Below are 18,704 nucleotides of genomic sequence, written 5' to 3' on the forward strand. Positions count from 1 at the left end.
CAAAGCATTCTTCCGCACCCCCGACAGGTATTGGCCCGCCAGATGTTCAAAGGCGGGCCCCGTCGACCTCTGTGGCCGTCACCCAGCGGCCACAGCAAACTCCACTAAGAGGCGCGCGCAACACAACGCCACCGTCTCGAGGCCTGTTTCTGATCGGACGACAGACGCCCTAGTCTGTCGCCCGCAGGCCCGCGCCCTGGTGGCCGGAGATCAGCCACCTGCGACGCCCACCACGTCTGCTGCGGGCGGGGAGAGAGGAGCAGTTTCTCTCTCCCTTTCCGCCGCCTCCTTTAAAACCATCACATCCTCACAAAAGGAGGCGACGGCGTTCCACCCTTCTTCGCTGCCGATCATGCAGGACACAACAGCCGGCAGCGAAAGACTTACATTACTTTAGCTTCCGCTAGACACCTACGCTGCAATAACGTAAAAGTTACTCGAAATTGTAAATCGATATATTTCCTTTCCTTTAAAAATTCAAAAATTTACTGGGACATGATAATGTAAATCTTTTGATAGCTTTATGTTACAATGGCTACTTATAGCCAATTTTTTTTAGAATCGGCCCAGTCGTTTGCGCTAGAACGTGTAAAATACAGACACTTCACACAAAGGAACGTTTTGAATTTAAAAAAAAAAAAAAAAAAAAAACAATTTTTGAAAATAGTTTAATAGGTATCTTCTAAACCCTCCAATAAAGATTTATACAACAATTTGTACTGGAATGTACTAATTTTGCGGTCCCTTTTTTACAATACAACAGGTGTGTTACACACACACAACAGGTTAGTAATAGAAAATGGAATACGGAAGTTATCTAATTAACAATGTAAAAATAACACATATAAAAAAACCTTAGGAAAGCCTCGTAAAAATATATGAAAAACAATTTATATAAATCATCTCCTTATGCTTAAATTTAAGCTTAGCCTAATTGTGCCTCTTAACCCCAGTTAGTGTGCATTTTTTCTTTTTCATATTTACTTCTTAGCCAATAGAGCTTTGATTAGAGTCTCAAGTTTCCTTGTGTCAGCAGCAAATTTCCTGATTCCGTCCGAAAGTTTGTCAGTAGCCATCTGATCTTCATTAAGATGCCAACGGAATTGAGACTCACTTAGGGAAATCTTTTCCATGTCACACTGAGCAGCAAACTTTGGGTCCAGGACCTGTAAACAAACAAAATACAATTATATTTTTAGTTACGTTTCTGACAGTGAGATTAATTTAATCTTCGGGATAGTTTCTTTGTTTTTATGCATCAATACTTTTAGTAAAAAATTATCCTCAACCATGCGCTTGAGAGACATTCAAATGCAAAAATACGCTTATGACGAAGCAGTAAATGATATTCTGACGTTAATACAAAAATCGCAAAGTAATGCTACTATGCAAGATTTCATAGATTGAAGATAAATTAATGACTTATCGCAGTGTTCTCTTATAATGAATCAAAAAGGTATTAAACTCACTCTCTTCAGTGGTTGCTCACTGGATGCCAACTCTTGTAAAAGTTTTGGGCTGATGGTAAGCAGGTCGCAGCCGGCTAGCTCGCGAATCTCGCCAGTGTTACGGAAAGACGCGCCCATCACTTGAGTCTTGTAGCCAAATTTCTTGTAGTAATTGTATACGCGAGTGACTGACACGACGCCAGGGTCTTCTTTACCTTCATATGTCTTCTTTGTGTGCTCAACGTACCTACAACATGTTATGTCCGGTCTTATCATCGCACTACTGAGTATGTACAAAACAACTTAGCGAGTCAGATGATCTGTTTGGAACATTTGTCAAATTATTAAAGAGGAAGCACAGCAAATCCTTCAAAATACTTTAATGGTGAAATTCTGTACATCCAAGTATAAAATTTCAATTCTTGTTTGCTAAATAAATTACACTTACCAATCCAGAATTCTTCCAACAAATGGTGATATAAGGGTGACATTAGCTTCAGCACAAGCAATAGCTTGGTACAAAGAAAACAGCAAGGTCAAATTACAGTGAATTCCATGTTTCTTCTCCAATTCTCTATAAAGTTAAAACATTAAATTAAAAATACCTGTTTGGATATCATTTTATAAACTACAACTTAAATTTTTGTTATTGATACATAAGTATTATCAGGTCAATAGTTTATTTATTGATAGATAATTTCTTAAAATTGGATATAATATTACACAAAAAGCAAGCAAACCCACTAGTCATTTCACTGTATGATTTCCCTAACACCTCTTATTACTTGACATAGGTAGGAACAAAACTTCTGACATTTGGTATAGCAAACTTGTATCATATAAGACATTTTAAAACATTTTTCTAATTCAAATACCAATTATTACCTAGCTGCCTGGATGCCTTCCCAAGTTGAAGCCAACTTTATTAGAATGCGTTCCTTCTTAATGCCATATTCAGCAAACATGTTGATCAGCTTGATAGCCTTGGATATGCTTGCATCCTTATCAAAGGACAATCTGAAAATAAAGATGTTGCAGCATTATAGCAAACTTGTATCTTGTTACTATACTAACATTTTAATGAAGTATGCAATCAGCATGCAATGTAAATAATTGATTGCATAATACAATGTTATTTTCTAATAAGCATTTAGATTAGATATCAATGATAATTAGTAGTAGTAATATACTGATTAAAACTGTATTGTGTTATTAAGAATATTTTTCGTTTTGTATTTCATGACATTTTATATGTTCATTTAACAACTAAGCTAACATAAGACAGCTTAAATAAGAATTGTGTTTAATGAGTTTCCAAAAAAGAAATATTTATATGTGTGTTAGGTACATAAAATTAAATAAATGATTACCGTAAAATGGGGTGAAAAGGGACAAATCTGAACTTCATAAAGAAAGTTAAGGCGTTTTTTTATACAAAATTCGCTGTAAGGCGATTGTAATAATTGAGTCGTGATGGTATCTTTGTGATCAAATATAAATTATGTAATTAGCATTTAAGTTTATGCATAAAAAAGCTTAAATATAGCCTATCCCTATTCACCCAGAAATTGGGGTCAATCGGGACGAAACTAAGGTCAATGGAGAAATTCTCTAGGGCTGCCACTTGTGTAATAAATTATAATTTCTGGCTACCTACCTATTTTTTTGCATTATCTATTTATTTAATTTATTCAACATTATTACTTATTAATATTTGTAATTCTTACATTTGAACATAATATTAGTTTCTGATTACTAATTAGTTACTGAAATAAAATCCACTTTCACTTCCATTATTTACTTTTAATCAACAAACCTTTTGCAAATTATTTATTAATGAACCTGTATAAACATTTCAAAATCAACAAACAAATAATGTCAGGTTTCAATCAGGTTATTATAAAATAGCTTTTAGCAATTAAAATATTAAAAGTCCAAAATTAACAACTCACTCTTAAAATACACTTCAATTTAAATAAAAACGTTATCTTATAAAACCTCTGTAGACATAGACTTAACAAATCAGTTTTACTTAACATAAAAATAATTCTAAATCCTACGCGTATAAGGTACCGTTAGGTAAATGAGATCATACATGGTTTGGTGTAAAAAAAAAAAAACAAAAACCTCAAAAAAAAAGAAAACAATTACTCCTCATCTGAGTCCATCAGATCTCGAAGAATTTCCTCGTCATCCTTATAGTAACTAGGTCTTCTGAGCCCACTTGTACTAGGCTTAGGTTTGTATATAACATCAGATAAAATGCGTATTTTTGGTTGTGTGTTTTTTTGGCGGTGGTCTTCTGTTACAATAAAATTATCTTCTGTCACATTTATATTTTCTTCTAGTAAAGCAGAATGTCCTTCTGTTACAATCAAATTATCTTTTGTTACATTTATATTGTCTTCTAGTAAAGCAGAATGTTCTTTTGTTACAATACAATTATTTTCTGTTAAAGTAAAATTGTCGTCAAGTAATAAAACAGGTATATTGTCAATGTCAGTTAGGTCAATATCAAAATTTTGTTGTTGTTGTTCTTCTAAAATTTGTTTCTCTTGTTCTTGTTGTTCTTCTTGTTGTTGTTCTCCAGATTCTTTATTTAGATTAATGTTACATTTTAGTGGTTTAGATTTCTTACCTATCCCTTTACCTTTTAGTCTTGATACTTCCGCTATTACATTTTCTTTTCCTGTAGGTATTAGATTTTTCTTTTTATTGTTTGTTTGACTTAGGCTTCTTTTTGATTTTTTAGACGTTTTCGTAACTTGTGAATCAACATCCGAGAGTGCATTTGAACTTGAAATATCGCTTTCTACATAATCGCTGTCTTCTACACTTTTTCCAGGTATAACATTTATTTTTTTGGGTTTACGAATAGTTCTAGTATTTTCTGTTCCATATCGCATTTCCTTTAATAATGATAACACTGATTCATCAATTGCTTCTTTTTCTTCCATACAAAATTCGCGTCTTAAGTTACTTCCTGGCAATCTATTGAGTACTTTGTCTTTATTTAGAGGGCTTATTCCTGCTTTCATAAATCCGGCTAAAATGTTTTGTTTTGTATTTGGTTCCATTTTATCTAGTAATTGCTTGAGTAATTTCGGAAAAACATTCTTAGGTATTGTGGGCATTACCCGGCCTTCAGATTTTTTCCACGTAAAAAGAATGTTACGCCACGCAATTTTCACAGGCCTAAAGAAGGCTACATCAAGTGGCTGCGTCAGGTGCGTTGAATTTGGTGGCAGAAATAAAAAATGTACGTCTTGTTCTTGACATTTTTTAATTAAATCTAAAGATAGGTGTGAAGACAGGTTGTCCCCAATCAATATTTTTTTTCCAGGTTTATTATTGAAGTATGGAAGGGCTACAGTTTCCACCCAATCTTCAAACGTATTGCCATCAAACCAGCCTGAGTTAGTGCGATTATATCTACAGTTAGGGGGGCCATTTGTAGTCCAGGTATTGTAAAGATTGCCAGCTTTATAGACTACGTAGCAGGGCAACAGTGTTCCATCCGCAGATGCAGCCATCATCAGCGATGTCGAAGACTTTGTGTGGTTCATAACCCTTTCAGGGTATTTGACGCCTCTTTTAGTCAAAACCTTCTTTTTACCAGGGTCATCAGCTAGATTGGACTCATCGTAATTCACGATGTTACATAAAGGTACATCCTTTAAGGAATTTTCAAGTTGCCTAAAATATTCCTCTATAATTTCTGGAGATACTGCAGCCCTTGCTCTTTTAATGTTCTGGCTTATTCTTTCTGAAATTTCTTTCTTGTGACGCTTTAAGAAACATTCTATATAATCCACACCAGGTAAGTTATTTTTAAATTTTTTTACTTCTATGCCAACTCTATCTAAGTATCCCTTTATTATAATCCTTAAGTCATAAGTATCAAGGGGATACCCCCACTCAGAACAAATATTGATATATTTTATTATATATTGTTCTGCTTCATCACTTAGTGCTCTTTGTCCACCTTGACTGTTCATTGTTCTCGTTACATGTCGATGCAAAACGGATTTAGAAATATTAAATTGTTTAGCTGTTTCAACTAGAGATTTATTTCCAGTTTCATAAGTTTCTATTGCAGTTTTTAATATGAGGGGATCATACCTCTTATAAGGTTTTGTACTTCTTGAGATATACACGCGAGGCATATCTGAAAAAATAAATTTGCATAATTGTATATAAATATTTCCACTCAATATATCAACACTACAATAAACTTTCGGTTACGCCCAGAGCAGGAGGTGTCATTTAATAATTTCCAGTCCCAAAAAAAAAAACTGAGGCACGTATTAAATGTGACAGCCACTGTTCGTCAGTCCTAACATACACCGGACACAATTTCGAACTCCATAGAATATTTCGAAATTCCAACAAAACTTGGCCCGACCCGGTAATCGATCCCGAGACTCCCTGTTTGGTAGTTGCACTTGCAATCTCTAGACTAACGACGCAGTATAATACTTGCTAATTTATGAAAAAAAATTCGACATAAAATATAAAGAAATAAACGTAATTATTACCTACCTAGATTACACAATAAAAATTGTTGAGTCTGCTTAGTGACAACCCTATAAAGCTGTACCTATTCATACATAAGTCGTTCCTATTCATCCCATCATCATCCCGATCAACCCCGCTTTCGTTGTGATTCATACTTGAGACGTCCCCATTCACCCCAAAAAATACAAATTTATCATGCCATTGTAAAAATCTAAATAATAAGTAATATTAATTAATAACTGATACTTACTTTTATGTATATGATGGCCCAAACACTAAATAACGTAAAAAACAAACACTCGTATCCGCTTAATACAAAATAACTTTAACACAGCAAAGTTTTGAACACTGTAAAAACCGTCGTCTTGTTTATACTATTTTCAACTGACATTTTTGACAGTTTGCAGCTAATTTCACGCTTGTTCAATGTTGCCATAGAGAAGTTCCAAAAATTTACTATTATCTCTCAAAAAATGGTAAAAGATGGAACGATTTACAAGCTAATATTCAGTGTCAAAAATGATTCCTGGTTTTTTCCCTATTCACCCCTGGATCCCTATTCCCCCCATTTTACGGTACCTGGCGTCAACTTCCACAGAGACTCTCCCAGGAATGATCTTAAGTATCTCACAACCAAACAATACGCTGAGCATGTCCAGGGTCTCTGCTACCTGCTCTTCCACAGTGCTGAAATTATAATGTAGAATAACTTAGATATTAAATTGTTGCCAATGACATTCCTACAAGTTGAACATAAATATGCATGCCTCTCTTAATAAATTATTCTACTTATATCAAAGAGAATTCAAAAGAAACAGTACCACATACCTGCCAACCTCCTTTGCATATTTGATGGCTTTATCCAGTATGTGCTGGTACTGCTCCATGGCAGCCGCAGACAATATCAAACTTGGATTTGTAGTAGCATCTGTTGGTTTGTATTCTTTCATTGCTGCAAACATTAAACAAATTATTATACTTATTCTCAGTAAAAAATCTATTGAATCTGTAAGAAACTTAATTGAAACATGTGGATGACCCTGACCTCTCCTTGTTGAATCTTAGTTAATATGAAGGTGTAAAGCAATCTTTTTAGAACCATGTTCACTCAATACGAGCATAAATAAGACGTATTTAGACTTATAAATCAAATTCCATATCATATTTTATATAGAACATAAAAAATAACATTATTCTACCTTCCCAACATTACGGGCCGGAACTTTCAATAACCTATTGCGAGGTCAGATCGCAAGTGTGTCGATAGTATAAACAAGTCATCGGGAACTTGACCCGCTCCGAAATTCTAACTTTAATAAAATAAAGAAAACATTATAATTATTTCTAACCTTCAAAATCACCGGTATCGGCCACCACCGTACAATATTGTTTTAACTGCTCTAGGGCGCTCATTTTTGTACGTTTCGCTTGGGGTTCACCACTCATACTGAAGACTTTACCTGAACGGAACCTGAAAGTGTTAATACAATCACTCGACGCTAATAAGTGGAGCGTGAATAAAAACGATTGAATTGACTATATAAACGTCATACACACAATCATAAAATCGGTGAAGGTGACCTCGGCATAGCAAAAAAACTTGAAGTGGATTATTCAGTGTGTGTTCCGAAATACAGACAAGCTGCTGCTCTAATGTTAATAATCTTAACTATCAACCTAACTCCATTTAGATGGTTATCTATGTTTTAAGTTCTTATTTATTACTGATTTTGGTAACACCGAGTACACCTAACTTGATACGACGCGTGCGTCACACTTGCATGACTTACCGTCACGCATCGATATATATGTACTACGTACCGTCACGTCAGTTGCACAAAGTTCCATTAAAATTAAAGCTTCATTAAATCTATTGCTAACACTTTTTATCTTGTTGGCAAAGAAAGAGTCAATAATAAATTAAAAGAAGCTTTAACTTTAATTGAGCTTTGTGCAACTGTCGGATACTCGTCTTACCCTTATAAAATTATGGTATGTCATTCTTAGCAAAAATAAATTAGTAGAGTTATATTTTGGAACACACACTCTGTCACGCCTTGCAACACTGATAGGATAGTGATAACCTATGATCGGCTGAAAGACTTGTATCTATGGCCAAGAATAAATTAAAAAAAAAAAAAAGTGATAACCTATGACATTTATTTATTAAATTAATTTATCTCATTGATCAAAATATAGGTTCTTAAAAAATATTGATTTATTGCGAGCTGCGTGAAATCTTAAACCAAACACAAATATTGTGCCATAATCGCTGAAAATCACTGTGCTGTCTTCAACACAGATTGCTAACACTAGTCGGATCTGTCAATAGAGCAAAATAGGTAAACGTTCGTCGTCTAGGGAGTTCCTTACAGGTAAAATTTAAAAGGGTCAGTGAATTCTCACTCAAATATTTTACTACAGTTTAAAAACTTGATAGTGTTTTGTGGCTAATTTTCAAGCAGAAGACTATGAATATGTATTAGCCTCCATCGGAGCACCGCGCACCTTCGCCGCGCGTTTATGGTTAAGTCACGGCCAAGCCATAGGAGCTTCCTAGACGGTCAATATAATTGAGCAAATTTACGATATTTTTTTTCAATTAAAATCACCTTCTAAAAATCAATAAAATTCCAAAGAATCGGATTGTTGTGAAGTTGATTGTTAATTTATGAATGGAAACATTATTAGAAAAAAAAAGAACTTAACGAAATCGACTAATGACAAATCGAATAAGATTACTAAATACAACACTACTGGCCACACTTCTAGAAAATTCGCGTACAAGCACGAATGAAGGAACTATGCGGCAATAAACCGGCGTTTGTACGATAGATTGATCGATTGTCGACTACAGCAACGTGTTTCTCTGTTCGTGTGATTCGGAAGATAAGCAAGATTTAACAATTCTTGTAAGAAATTAAGACAAATTTCAGTTAACGATGGCCGCTATGTCCGTCATTGGTATTGATTTCGGTAATGAATCATGTTATATCGCTGTGGCTAAAGCAGGTGGTATTGAGACAATAGCCAACGATTATAGCCTCCGCGGGACTCCGTAAGTACTAAACAGTGTTTTTATTTCTATATAAGGGTAAAATAATTTCTCATCATGCTGTCATCATGTTTCGCCCATTGACAAACCTAAAACCTTAAAACATCTGATTTGATTATCTGCTTGTCATGTTCGAGCTCAGGGATAATTTTCTTGTAGACTCACTATTCAATTCCTTAGCAGTTAAGATTTTTTGTAATCCCAAATCATCTAGTCCTTGGAAGATATAATTGACCTATTCTGACAGTAAACTTTTCCGTGATCAACAGTTTTCGTTTCAATGTCCTTGCAACAATTCGATTTATCATTGTAGGTTAGTCACACTTATCCAGAATATCACCTATATACAATTATAGTTTTAATTTCACACACATATTTGTCAGATTCCCAAATAGTAATGATTTAATGATGTCATCTTATTTATTTTGAGAACCTAATTAATTTTATTAAATTTATGAATATAATTTCGAGTGCTCATTCTCTTGTCATTTACAATAACTGCTTGCTAAATTAGATCAAGAATCCATGTAACTGACAGATTGACCTAATTTCTATAATGAGTATGTATTTATATATTTTTTTATATGCATCCTGATGTAATTCATTTGTAAGCCTTGTATTCTGAAAATATGGTAAGAGACTATGTCAGAAAAATATATATTTTTTTAAAGACATTGGTCAATTGGTTTTTTAAAGACATTTGGGTTTATGTGTAGACTCAGGCTGTAGCAATAAAAAAGTAAGATTATATGGAACATAATTATTATGATGTAATGAGTGTACCATTATAGCATTATGTAAGTTGAAGAGCAAGCTTTGAAAACAAAACATACTATTTATTGTAGAGAAAATAGACTCAGTTACTTGTGTCAGTGTTAGCGGATGGAAATTAATCACAACATTGTAACAGTTTAAATGGCACCAATATGATTTACTTACAGTAATCTTCTTACAAACTCAATGTCCATTAAAGCCAAAATTCTAATGAGTCAATTTAAACTTAATATAATTATGTCACTATTAACTGCAACTCTCATAGACCAACGCCATAGACAACCAGTTATTCTGATGTACACATGTCCATGATGCCAAGATACATTGTGTCATTACAATACTATTGCAGTTTTCCATCCCCCCTCATCATCATCAAAGGTTGATCCTTTCCTGTCTATCATTTTATTTGCTACTCTAATCAACACTAACAAAAGGATTTAACAATACATCAGAATTTCAAAAGAATAGAATTTTCATCCAATTACCATTAGGTCATGTACTTTGTAACTGTGGGTTACAACATTTCTATCTATAATTATCACCAAACCATTTGCAGTTGTCAAATCGCTGACGTGACCAAAGGGTGGCAGACAAATGGTTACAGTTATAGTTTGATGGTGCAACTCACCCTGCTATTGCATGTTTAGTAATCGTTGAATGTACAAAAAAATATAAAAAAGAGTTCACAATGAATGGGACTGTCTGTAAAAATCTGTAACATAGTTAAAATTTATTCATAACTTGGAAAATTCATTTTAGGAATGAATGTCATTACTTCCATGTTTGTGGTTAGCCAACATTTGATAAAAGGTTATCATAAATTAATTGTAGAAAAATCTATGATATTCAGTATTGTTATCTCTATATACAGCTATTTTTCATAAAATAATATACCTAATTCGATGAATTTTATTAAGTTTTCGAATGGTAAATAGTGTCTAAAAAAATACCATCACTTAGTAATTAAAAGTTACAATTACAACAGATAATTTTATGTAGATGGCATTGATTATTTCACTGGTAATCTTTCTTTTTTCCTAAAAAGTAATACTTTTTGGTACAAGGCTAGATATTATTGTTGGTCGGCAATAATTATATTCAAAACTCAATCTCTTACAAATATAGGATCACTTCAAATTATGTCCTTATAAGTATCCCGTCTACTTGTGATGATTTGTATTCAAATTGAGGAATTAAATTTTCAGATCATGTGTGGCATTTTCATCGAAAAATCGAATATTAGGTGTGGCTGCAAAGAACCAGATGGTTACAAATATGAAGAATACTGTTTTTGGTTTCAAGAGACTATTAGGTAGAAAATTCTCTGACCCCTATGTTCAAAAGGAGTTGAAATATTTCCCATTCAAAGTCGAACAAAGACCTGATGACGGAATTGGTATCAGAGTGAACTACCTGGGTGAAGATAACGTTTTTACTCCAGAGCAGGTATAGTCTTGTGTAATAGTTATAAAATAAAATAATGTGATAATTTATTTATATTAAAAATAAAAACTAAGTTCTAAACAAGTAAAATGTAACATGTGTGATTTTCAGATAACGGCTATGCTGTTTACAAAGTTGAAAGATAGTGCAACAATAGCTTTGCAGACCCCAATTAATGACTGTGTCATATCTGTGCCTAGTTACTTTACAAACTCTGAGAGAAATGCTCTATTGGATGCTGCTAGTATTGCAGGTAAGAACATCTATAAGTTCTTTCATTAAAGTTGAATGGAATGAAATTGTATTTATCTGCTATTGATATTTGATACTGCACGTTTGTTAGCATATAAGGTAACATAGCCATAGTTAATTTGGTGTATATTTATTATTTTCAGGACTGAATGTATTGCGCCTTATGAATGAAACAACCGCCACTGCTTTGGCTTACGGTATTTATAAGCAGGACTTACCTGCACCTGAAGAGAAGCCTAAGAATGTAGTGTTTGTTGACTTTGGACATAGTTCACTGCAGGTATGTTACTACCCATGTTTTATGTTATACATGTATGTTTACTATGGTTTAAACTAAACTTTGGATAATTAAATTTGTAGGTGTCAGCATGTGCCTTCAACAAGGGCAAACTGCGTGTCTTGGCTACATCAACGGATGCCCAATGTGGTGGACGGGACATTGACATGGCTCTGGCTGACTATTTCTGTCAAGACATCTTCAGCAGATTAAAGCTGGATGCCAGAAAAAATCAAAGGTTAGTCACAGTTATATTATCATTCGTACATATAATATATTAGTTTGCAATTAAATTGTTGTATGACTATTATTTGAAAAAAAAATATGTTTTAGTGCTATTGACATCCTTTACTGTTTTATTATTTATTAAGTTGCTCTAGTTCATCTTGAGTCTTACACACATAATATTTCCTTGCAGGGCTTTCCTTCGTCTTCTTCAAGAAGTGGAGAAGCTAAAGAAACAGATGTCAGCTAACAGCACCCGTCTGCCAATCAATATCGAGTGCTTCATGGAGGAGCGCGATGTCTCAAGTGAGATGCAGCGATCGCAAATGGAGCAAATCTGTGCTGAGACCTTCACACGCATCGAAAGAACTATGAGGGCCATATTGCACAATGCCAGTGAGTAGCATTACTACCGCATTCTTATCGTTTCTGTAGCTTTATATCTTCATCCACAACAACACATGCCATGTTAACATTAACATCATTGTTTCAGAGCTTAGACCTGAAGACATTCATTCCGTGGAGATTGTTGGAGGTTCTACTAGAATTCCTGCAGTCAAAAACTTGATTGAACAAGTCTTTAACAAGCATGCTTCAACCACATTAAATCAGGTAACATTAGCTTAGATATGGTTTTTACATACTTCCTAACATTTATTTCTTTCCACTGACATATACATCACCAGCTGATTATAAACTGGTTATAATAACACCATATATACACATAAACTACTACATACATATAAACTTATGCCGGGGCTGCGCATTCCCGTATAAGAGATTGTTCGAAAGAGACACCACGGCCCTGGAACGCAATAAGCTTAAGAAGGGTCATGGTGGGTTTTGGTCAGTAAGAGTCTGACACTCCCTCATGCTGCACCCGCAGCGGGAGGGATTATCTGATGTGTTCCAACAAAAAAAAGCCTTAAAGGGACAGTAGTGACGCTTACGCGTTGTGCAGGACGAGGCGGTGTCGCGCGGCTGCGCGCTGCAGTGCGCCATGCTGAGCCCGGCCGTGCGCGTGCGCGAGTTCAGCGTCACCGACGTCACGCCCTACGCCGTGCGCCTCGCCTGGGACGCCGCCAAGGGCGAGGACGGCGACATGGAGGTCAGCAACACATAATATCCTTTATTCCAGTCTTCCCGCGGTATCGTCCGTACCCGGATAAAATATAGCCTATGTTAACCGGCTATATTGTAGCTTCCCAACAATGAAATCATTTTTCAAACCAGTCAAGTAGTTTCGAATCCTATTCATGTCAAACAAACAAATCTTTCGTGTTCAGTGTTGATTATTATCCTCTATTGCAGACACTATTAATAAATATATGTTTTTCAAAAGATAATGCACAAACACAAGCTTAGCCCAACCCAAAATTGGGTTTTCTTACAGCAAACCATATTGTAAAAAGTTTATACATGGTTAGATAGTAATTACGTGTTCTACTTGTTTGTGTAGGCTCTTAACAAAGATAACTAATCTCGATAAATCTTTTTATTTAAAGTAAGTTTAAACCATCTTGTTCATTAAATGGTTTCAGTCTGAAAGCATACTGAGATAGAAAGATTTCCTTTAGATTTACACTACTACTCATATGGACATTTAATTGGTAAAATCTTTTGATTACAGGTGTTCTCTGCATTCCACGCTGCTCCATTCTCCAAGATGTTGACATTCTACAGGAAGGAGCCCTTCTCTGTTAGTGCTTACTACTCTGATCAAGTGCCCTACCCAGACACCTTTATTGGTATGTATCACAGTCTCAATTGTGCTAATAAATATGTTATGGTCAAGACAAAAATAAATAATTTCTAACTACTTACATAAATAATTCCAGGTCAGTGGCATATAAGAGATGTCCAGCCTACAGCTGAAGGCGAGTCACAAAAAGTGAAACTCAAAGTGAGAGTGAACATTCATGGCATAATCACAGTCGCCTCCGCCTCCCTTGTTGAAAAGAAGCAAGATGCTGCTCAAAATGATAATATAGAGATGGAGAATGCAAATGAAAATTCTCAGGGACAGGATGCTGCTATGGACACAAATGGCGCCGCCCAAGATCAACAACAAAATGGTCCTGAGAACCAAGAGGTGAGAGACGACGAAATGAAGGGGGAGCCTCAACAAAAACAGTCGTGGACACAGAAAGTAGGACAGTGGTTCAGCGGGGTACGTGTCGGTAGCGCGTGTGTCCAGTCCCGTGTTGTTTGTTGCCCGCCTTCTCTTCATAACGCCTAGTTTTACAATCTAACGCTATTTTGTTATCTCAGCCCTCGTTATTATAAACTTCTGGCAGCAGACATCACAACGTTACATTTCGTCCCCACCCTCATCTTGAGGTCCATTTGCACAAATTTCTAGTTTGATGAGGTTAGTACCGCCTCATGCGATTTCTACTTGTTTTTGTTCTTTTAAACTTATCTCTGTGTCCACGCATGTTTTTGTCAAGCTTGAAGTTGATTGTTTCGTTTTTTCATATTTTTCGTTCTGCAGAAACCCTGGAGTATGGAGGACTTGTGAAGCTTAAGTTATTTTTATTATTGTATTTTATTAAATGTTGAAATAAATGCAAATGGGTCACCTCATTGCTTGGAAATAAAATTGAAAGAAAAAACTTAAAAATACATTCCAAGCAGTGATGGTAGTGGGGAAAAATGTTTTTTTTAGATTTGAACTTGTGTGCTTATTCGCAGGATAACCCTGATGATAAAAAGGATAAATCAAAGGACAAGACCAAGAAGGTTCTCGTCAAAACTATTGAGCTCCCAATTGATGCCCAAACACATGGACTTGCTAAGAATGAACTTAATGCTTATTTGGAGCAAGAGGTAATTTCCATTTGTTAAATATAAAATTAAACATTTATTATGCGAATTAAATAGTTTGAAAGATAGACAGTAATCTCTTTCTTATATTTTTATATTTTCAGGGTAAAATGCAAGCTCAAGACAGACAGGAAAAAGAACGGGCTGATGCTCGTAACGCTTTGGAGGAATATGTATACGAACTGCGCGGCAAACTCTCAGAGGGAGAAAGCCTGCATGACTTCATTGCGGAAGATAATCGTAACAGACTTGTTAATCAGTTGGACGCCCTAGAACAATGGCTGTATGATGAAGGAGAAGATCAACACAGACAGGTAATGTTAATTGACATATGCACAATTTTAAAGTAAATTTTTATATCTGAAGGAGAACTAAGAATGTTTTTTACGTTATTTTTGTTAATTCCAGGTATACAGCGATAAATTGACGGAGCTGAAAACTGAAGGCGAGCCTATCAAGCAGCGACGCCTGGAGTTCGAACTCCGTCCTGGCGCATTAGATGATTTCTCTAGAGCAATACAGTTGGCGAACAAGGCTGTTGACTTGTACAAGTATGTTACTTGTTTTGTGCTAATATTTCAAACACAATTATTAGGACCTTCTGATAGCTTGCAACACAGTTATATTCACAATATACTTAAGTCACCATTGTGACAGAATTACTTACATTTACAGCAACATAAATCAGTTATAATACTTTCCATCGCTAGTAGTCACATGAACTATTTATGAATCTTTTGTTTGTTTCAGGGCGGGCGACGCGAAGTACTCGCACCTGTCGGAGGCGGAGGTGCAGAAGGTGGCGGAGGCGGCGGCGCGCGCGCTGGCGTGGCTGGAGGCGGCGCGCCAGGCGCTCGCGCGGGCCCCGCCGCACGCGCCGCCGCCGCACACCACGCACCACATCCGCCAGGAGAGACAGGTACACACACATACAACATACTACTTGTACTTACCACAACATTGACTTCTACACATAAGGATATAATTTATGTTAATAAAATCTGAAGTTGCAATTGTTGAATAAATAAAGAGTAATAAATTATAGTTATAATTATCAAATATCTTTTTCAGACGTTTGAGAACACTGTTAACCCAGTGTTAAACAAACCGAAACCTAAAGAGAAGACACCACCCCCGGCCAACCCCACAGCTGGAGACGGCCAGCCCGACGCCGGCTCCGCGCCTTCTGACGCGCAACAAACACAAGAACAAATGGATGTCGAATGAACGTCAACCTCTTCTTCATCCTACCTCCACATATAATACACTAGATCATGACACTAAATAATTGCCCTGTCGTCGATGTAAACTGCAGCGATATTATTAACTGCGTTTAAACACATTCACCTGGTGTTCTTATTTAGTTTTATGATTAAACCGCGATGTTCACCCTGAAAGAACACACAGTTAAATTATAGTGTATATTTATTTTTATTCAAATGATGAAATATCTGGTAACTTTGTTGTTATTTTCTAATATGCTACTTTTTTACATATTTTTTGCAGGCCAATAACTTGATTAATAGCGCATTTCAAAGTCTAGGCATATAATTCGAGTAATAAATAGTATTAACCTAATTTATATTTTGGTTACAATTTATACACCTAATTAATGCATTTTTGTGCGGTTACTACAATTTTATTTCATGTGATGTGATAAAATTGAATTTAGTGAATAAATATATAGCCAATAAATTAATACACATGAGCATATATTGAATATAAAGGTGAAATTAGAATTTAACAGAGTTATTACAAACAGTTTAAACAGACATTTGATGCGTGGTTAAACAAACACACATCGAGTGGATATTTAACCTTTTAGTAATAACAGCATTTGTCGTAAGTAGTAACTATTTGTTAAATTTTACTTCTTGACTGCTTTATTGATGACTCCTATAGTTTTAATTCCACCTGTGTGCTCATGTTCTTTAGTGTAATTAAGGTTTTTGTGTTGTTTAAATGGTATAATAAAAAACAACCGTAACAATACTTACAAATGTTTAAGGGTATGTTTGCTGATTTATATGATATAGCTGTATTCTACATACATTTATTTCACTTCTGTTATTGGAGATTTTGGTACTAAACAATCACTTTTTGTTATCTTGGTGATTAGTTGAGAAATCTCGCATTTTGGTAATCGATGAGAATAAATGTGTGTTGTACTACACGATTCCAAATCTTGGTTTCGACTTTGAATAGATGAGCCTTAAATAACGAATACTTTTAATTTTCTTCTCTATAATAGTTGGTATTACTGGCAAAAGCATAAGAAGATTAAATATATTATCACTTCTGCTGTGTTCTTAATGCGAACAAAATGCACATGCTATAAGTAGAAAACTATATTCATCGATCCTTGCAGAAGTTAAGACATTAAAAGGTACATTTGAAATACTTACACTCAGTAATTTCTCAAATATACATTAATTTTGCCACTCACTACAAAATATTTGTTTTTTTTTGTCTCGTAAGATAAAACCCCATGGTTTAAAAAGTACAACAATTTATATACTGTGCAGAACATGCTGAGGCAAAATCGAACCATTTTTATTGAACATCGTCATCCAACTCCTAATTTGGCCTGTGGTATCTGAGAATGCTGAGATTTAGATCCTAGGTGCGGAGTAACCAACCACTTTGATTTTTGTTTTTATCACTGTTGTTTAATCATAATTGCATTTCTTTGGCAATACTACTGCGCACCACAGCTTAACTTCAGAACTGTAGTTCACTAATATTATAAAGAATTGATTATTAGCTCCTTAACTACTGAATGGGTTTGAAAACTTTTTCATTGATGGGAAATAACTGCCAGGGAGAGATCATCACATCACATCGCGAAAGAACCTTATTAGCGATGACGTGTACGTATTTGGGCCAGACGTAAATTGTTTATAAGTAAGTTGTATTTTTTTTTGCCTGCACTCTCACACTTCAGTATTGCCATATCACTGTGTGTTGTTGTCACTATAGTTCTACGAACGTTAAAAAAGAAAAAAAAAACCCTTAGTGCGTTTAGTGTCATAAATTCCAACATTTTCAAAATTGCAATTAGGAAATAAATACTAGATAAAATCATTCCATACCTAAATGAAAGATGCTGTATATGGAACTTTCTAAGCCATAAGTTTGTTCCTACCTATTTTTTGCAAAACTTTGTTTATCTCGTATTTAACTTAATTAATTTACTGGATTCCCTGGTTTTACAGCAGGATAAATTGTTGTTCTGATAGTTACCTTAATGATTCTTTCTATTTTACTGATGTAATTTCATCGAGTTGAGACAGTGTTTTATCTGCTGTTTAATGATTGGTTCATCTGGCCTATTGTACATTTGCTAATATAAATGGTCCAACCATTACTGTTATTTGTGCATTAAAGCTTAGTAAATGGATAATTTAACATAACATACTCTTTTTATACTTCATTGCCACAATCGTGAGGCCCCCCAGTCCCATAGCTAGTTTTAAGGAAAACTACAAACTGACGACGTTTTTGCACTCAAAAAGTCATGGTGGGTTAGTGGGTAACGCACCAACCTCTGAGTGCATGGGTTCGATTCCAGGGGCGCGATTCAACTTATTTTACTTACGTGACAGACGATTCACATCCGACTGAGATCCAATCACGACTTAATTACGATTGAAGCGTATGTGGCATTCCTCTAGTTTTTCTTTTAAATAAATTTTTTCATCAGGTTCTGTGATCCAATAATGAATCATATTGTCTGCAAATGATTTACGATTGCAATATGATTGTAGGGCAAACTACCGTATAGTATAGATAGACCAATCGCAAACCAATCGAATATCATTGGAATACCATTGGACTTAGAGCTATGCCTCATTAGGACGCCAATGGCGACGTCGCCGTCTACGTA

The 18,704-nt window shown here is 35.1% G+C and overlaps 2 protein-coding genes across 6 annotated transcripts; one reads left to right on the forward strand and one right to left on the reverse strand.

Annotated features, from left to right (window-relative positions):
- Positions 1-651: 651 nt before the first annotated feature.
- Positions 652-7,653, reverse strand: LOC110372359 (probable transaldolase). 2 transcript variants are annotated; one of them, XM_021328990.3, is made up of 8 exons: positions 7,524-7,653; positions 7,316-7,437; positions 6,795-6,918; positions 6,546-6,653; positions 2,334-2,465; positions 1,897-2,022; positions 1,470-1,695; positions 652-1,166 (listed from the first exon to the last, which is right to left on the reverse strand). In XM_021328990.3, exons 2-8 carry the CDS (start codon positions 7,410-7,412, stop codon positions 981-983), a joined length of 999 nt encoding a protein of 332 aa, XP_021184665.3. In that variant the 5' UTR covers positions 7,413-7,437; positions 7,524-7,653; the 3' UTR covers positions 652-980. The 2 variants fall into 2 exon arrangements, with proteins under 2 accessions (XP_021184665.3, XP_049697025.2); XM_049841068.2 differs by lacking the exon at positions 7,524-7,653 and having other exon boundaries at positions 7,316-7,517.
- Positions 7,654-8,729: 1,076 nt separating this feature from the next.
- On the forward strand, positions 8,730-17,271 carry LOC110372358 (97 kDa heat shock protein). 4 transcript variants are annotated; one of them, XM_049841067.2, is made up of 15 exons: positions 8,730-9,024; positions 11,001-11,241; positions 11,350-11,491; positions 11,634-11,770; positions 11,851-12,005; positions 12,186-12,388; positions 12,486-12,604; positions 12,954-13,100; positions 13,623-13,740; positions 13,831-14,162; positions 14,687-14,821; positions 14,923-15,132; positions 15,227-15,369; positions 15,569-15,737; positions 15,890-17,271. In XM_049841067.2, exons 1-15 carry the CDS (start codon positions 8,909-8,911, stop codon positions 16,043-16,045), a joined length of 2,523 nt encoding a protein of 840 aa, XP_049697024.1. In that variant the 5' UTR covers positions 8,730-8,908; the 3' UTR covers positions 16,046-17,271. The 4 variants fall into 4 exon arrangements, with proteins under 4 accessions (XP_049697024.1, XP_021184661.2, XP_021184663.2 ...); XM_021328986.3 differs by having other exon boundaries at positions 14,708-14,821; XM_021328988.3 differs by having other exon boundaries at positions 13,831-14,084.
- The last annotated feature ends 1,433 nt before the right edge of the window (positions 17,272-18,704 follow it).

The sequence above is a fragment of the Helicoverpa armigera genome, chromosome 10, assembly GCF_030705265.1.
Source record: "Helicoverpa armigera isolate CAAS_96S chromosome 10, ASM3070526v1, whole genome shotgun sequence".
Taxonomy (NCBI): domain Eukaryota; kingdom Metazoa; phylum Arthropoda; class Insecta; order Lepidoptera; family Noctuidae; genus Helicoverpa; species Helicoverpa armigera.

What these genes read in the sequence shown, in the direction of transcription:
- LOC110372359 (XM_021328990.3), bottom strand. Translation starts at nt 7,412, where the DNA reads ATGAGTGGTGAACCCCAAGCGAAACGTACAAAAATGAGCGCCCTAGAG. An exon ending in TATGCAAAGGAGGTTGGCAG is followed by an intron (nt 6,654 to 6,794) that starts GTATGTGGTACT and finishes TTATAATTTCAG; the next exon opens with CACTGTGGAAGAGCAGGTAG. An exon ending in GTGAGCAACCACTGAAGAGA is followed by an intron (nt 1,167 to 1,469) that starts GTGAGTTTAATA and finishes GTTTGTTTACAG; the next exon opens with GTCCTGGACCCAAAGTTTGC.
- LOC110372358 (XM_049841067.2), top strand. Translation starts at nt 8,909, where the DNA reads ATGGCCGCTATGTCCGTCATTGGTATTGATTTCGGTAATGAATCATGT. An exon ending in ACGTTTTTACTCCAGAGCAG is followed by an intron (nt 11,242 to 11,349) that starts GTATAGTCTTGT and finishes TGTGATTTTCAG; the next exon opens with ATAACGGCTATGCTGTTTAC. An exon ending in CTTCAACCACATTAAATCAG is followed by an intron (nt 12,605 to 12,953) that starts GTAACATTAGCT and finishes CGCGTTGTGCAG; the next exon opens with GACGAGGCGGTGTCGCGCGG.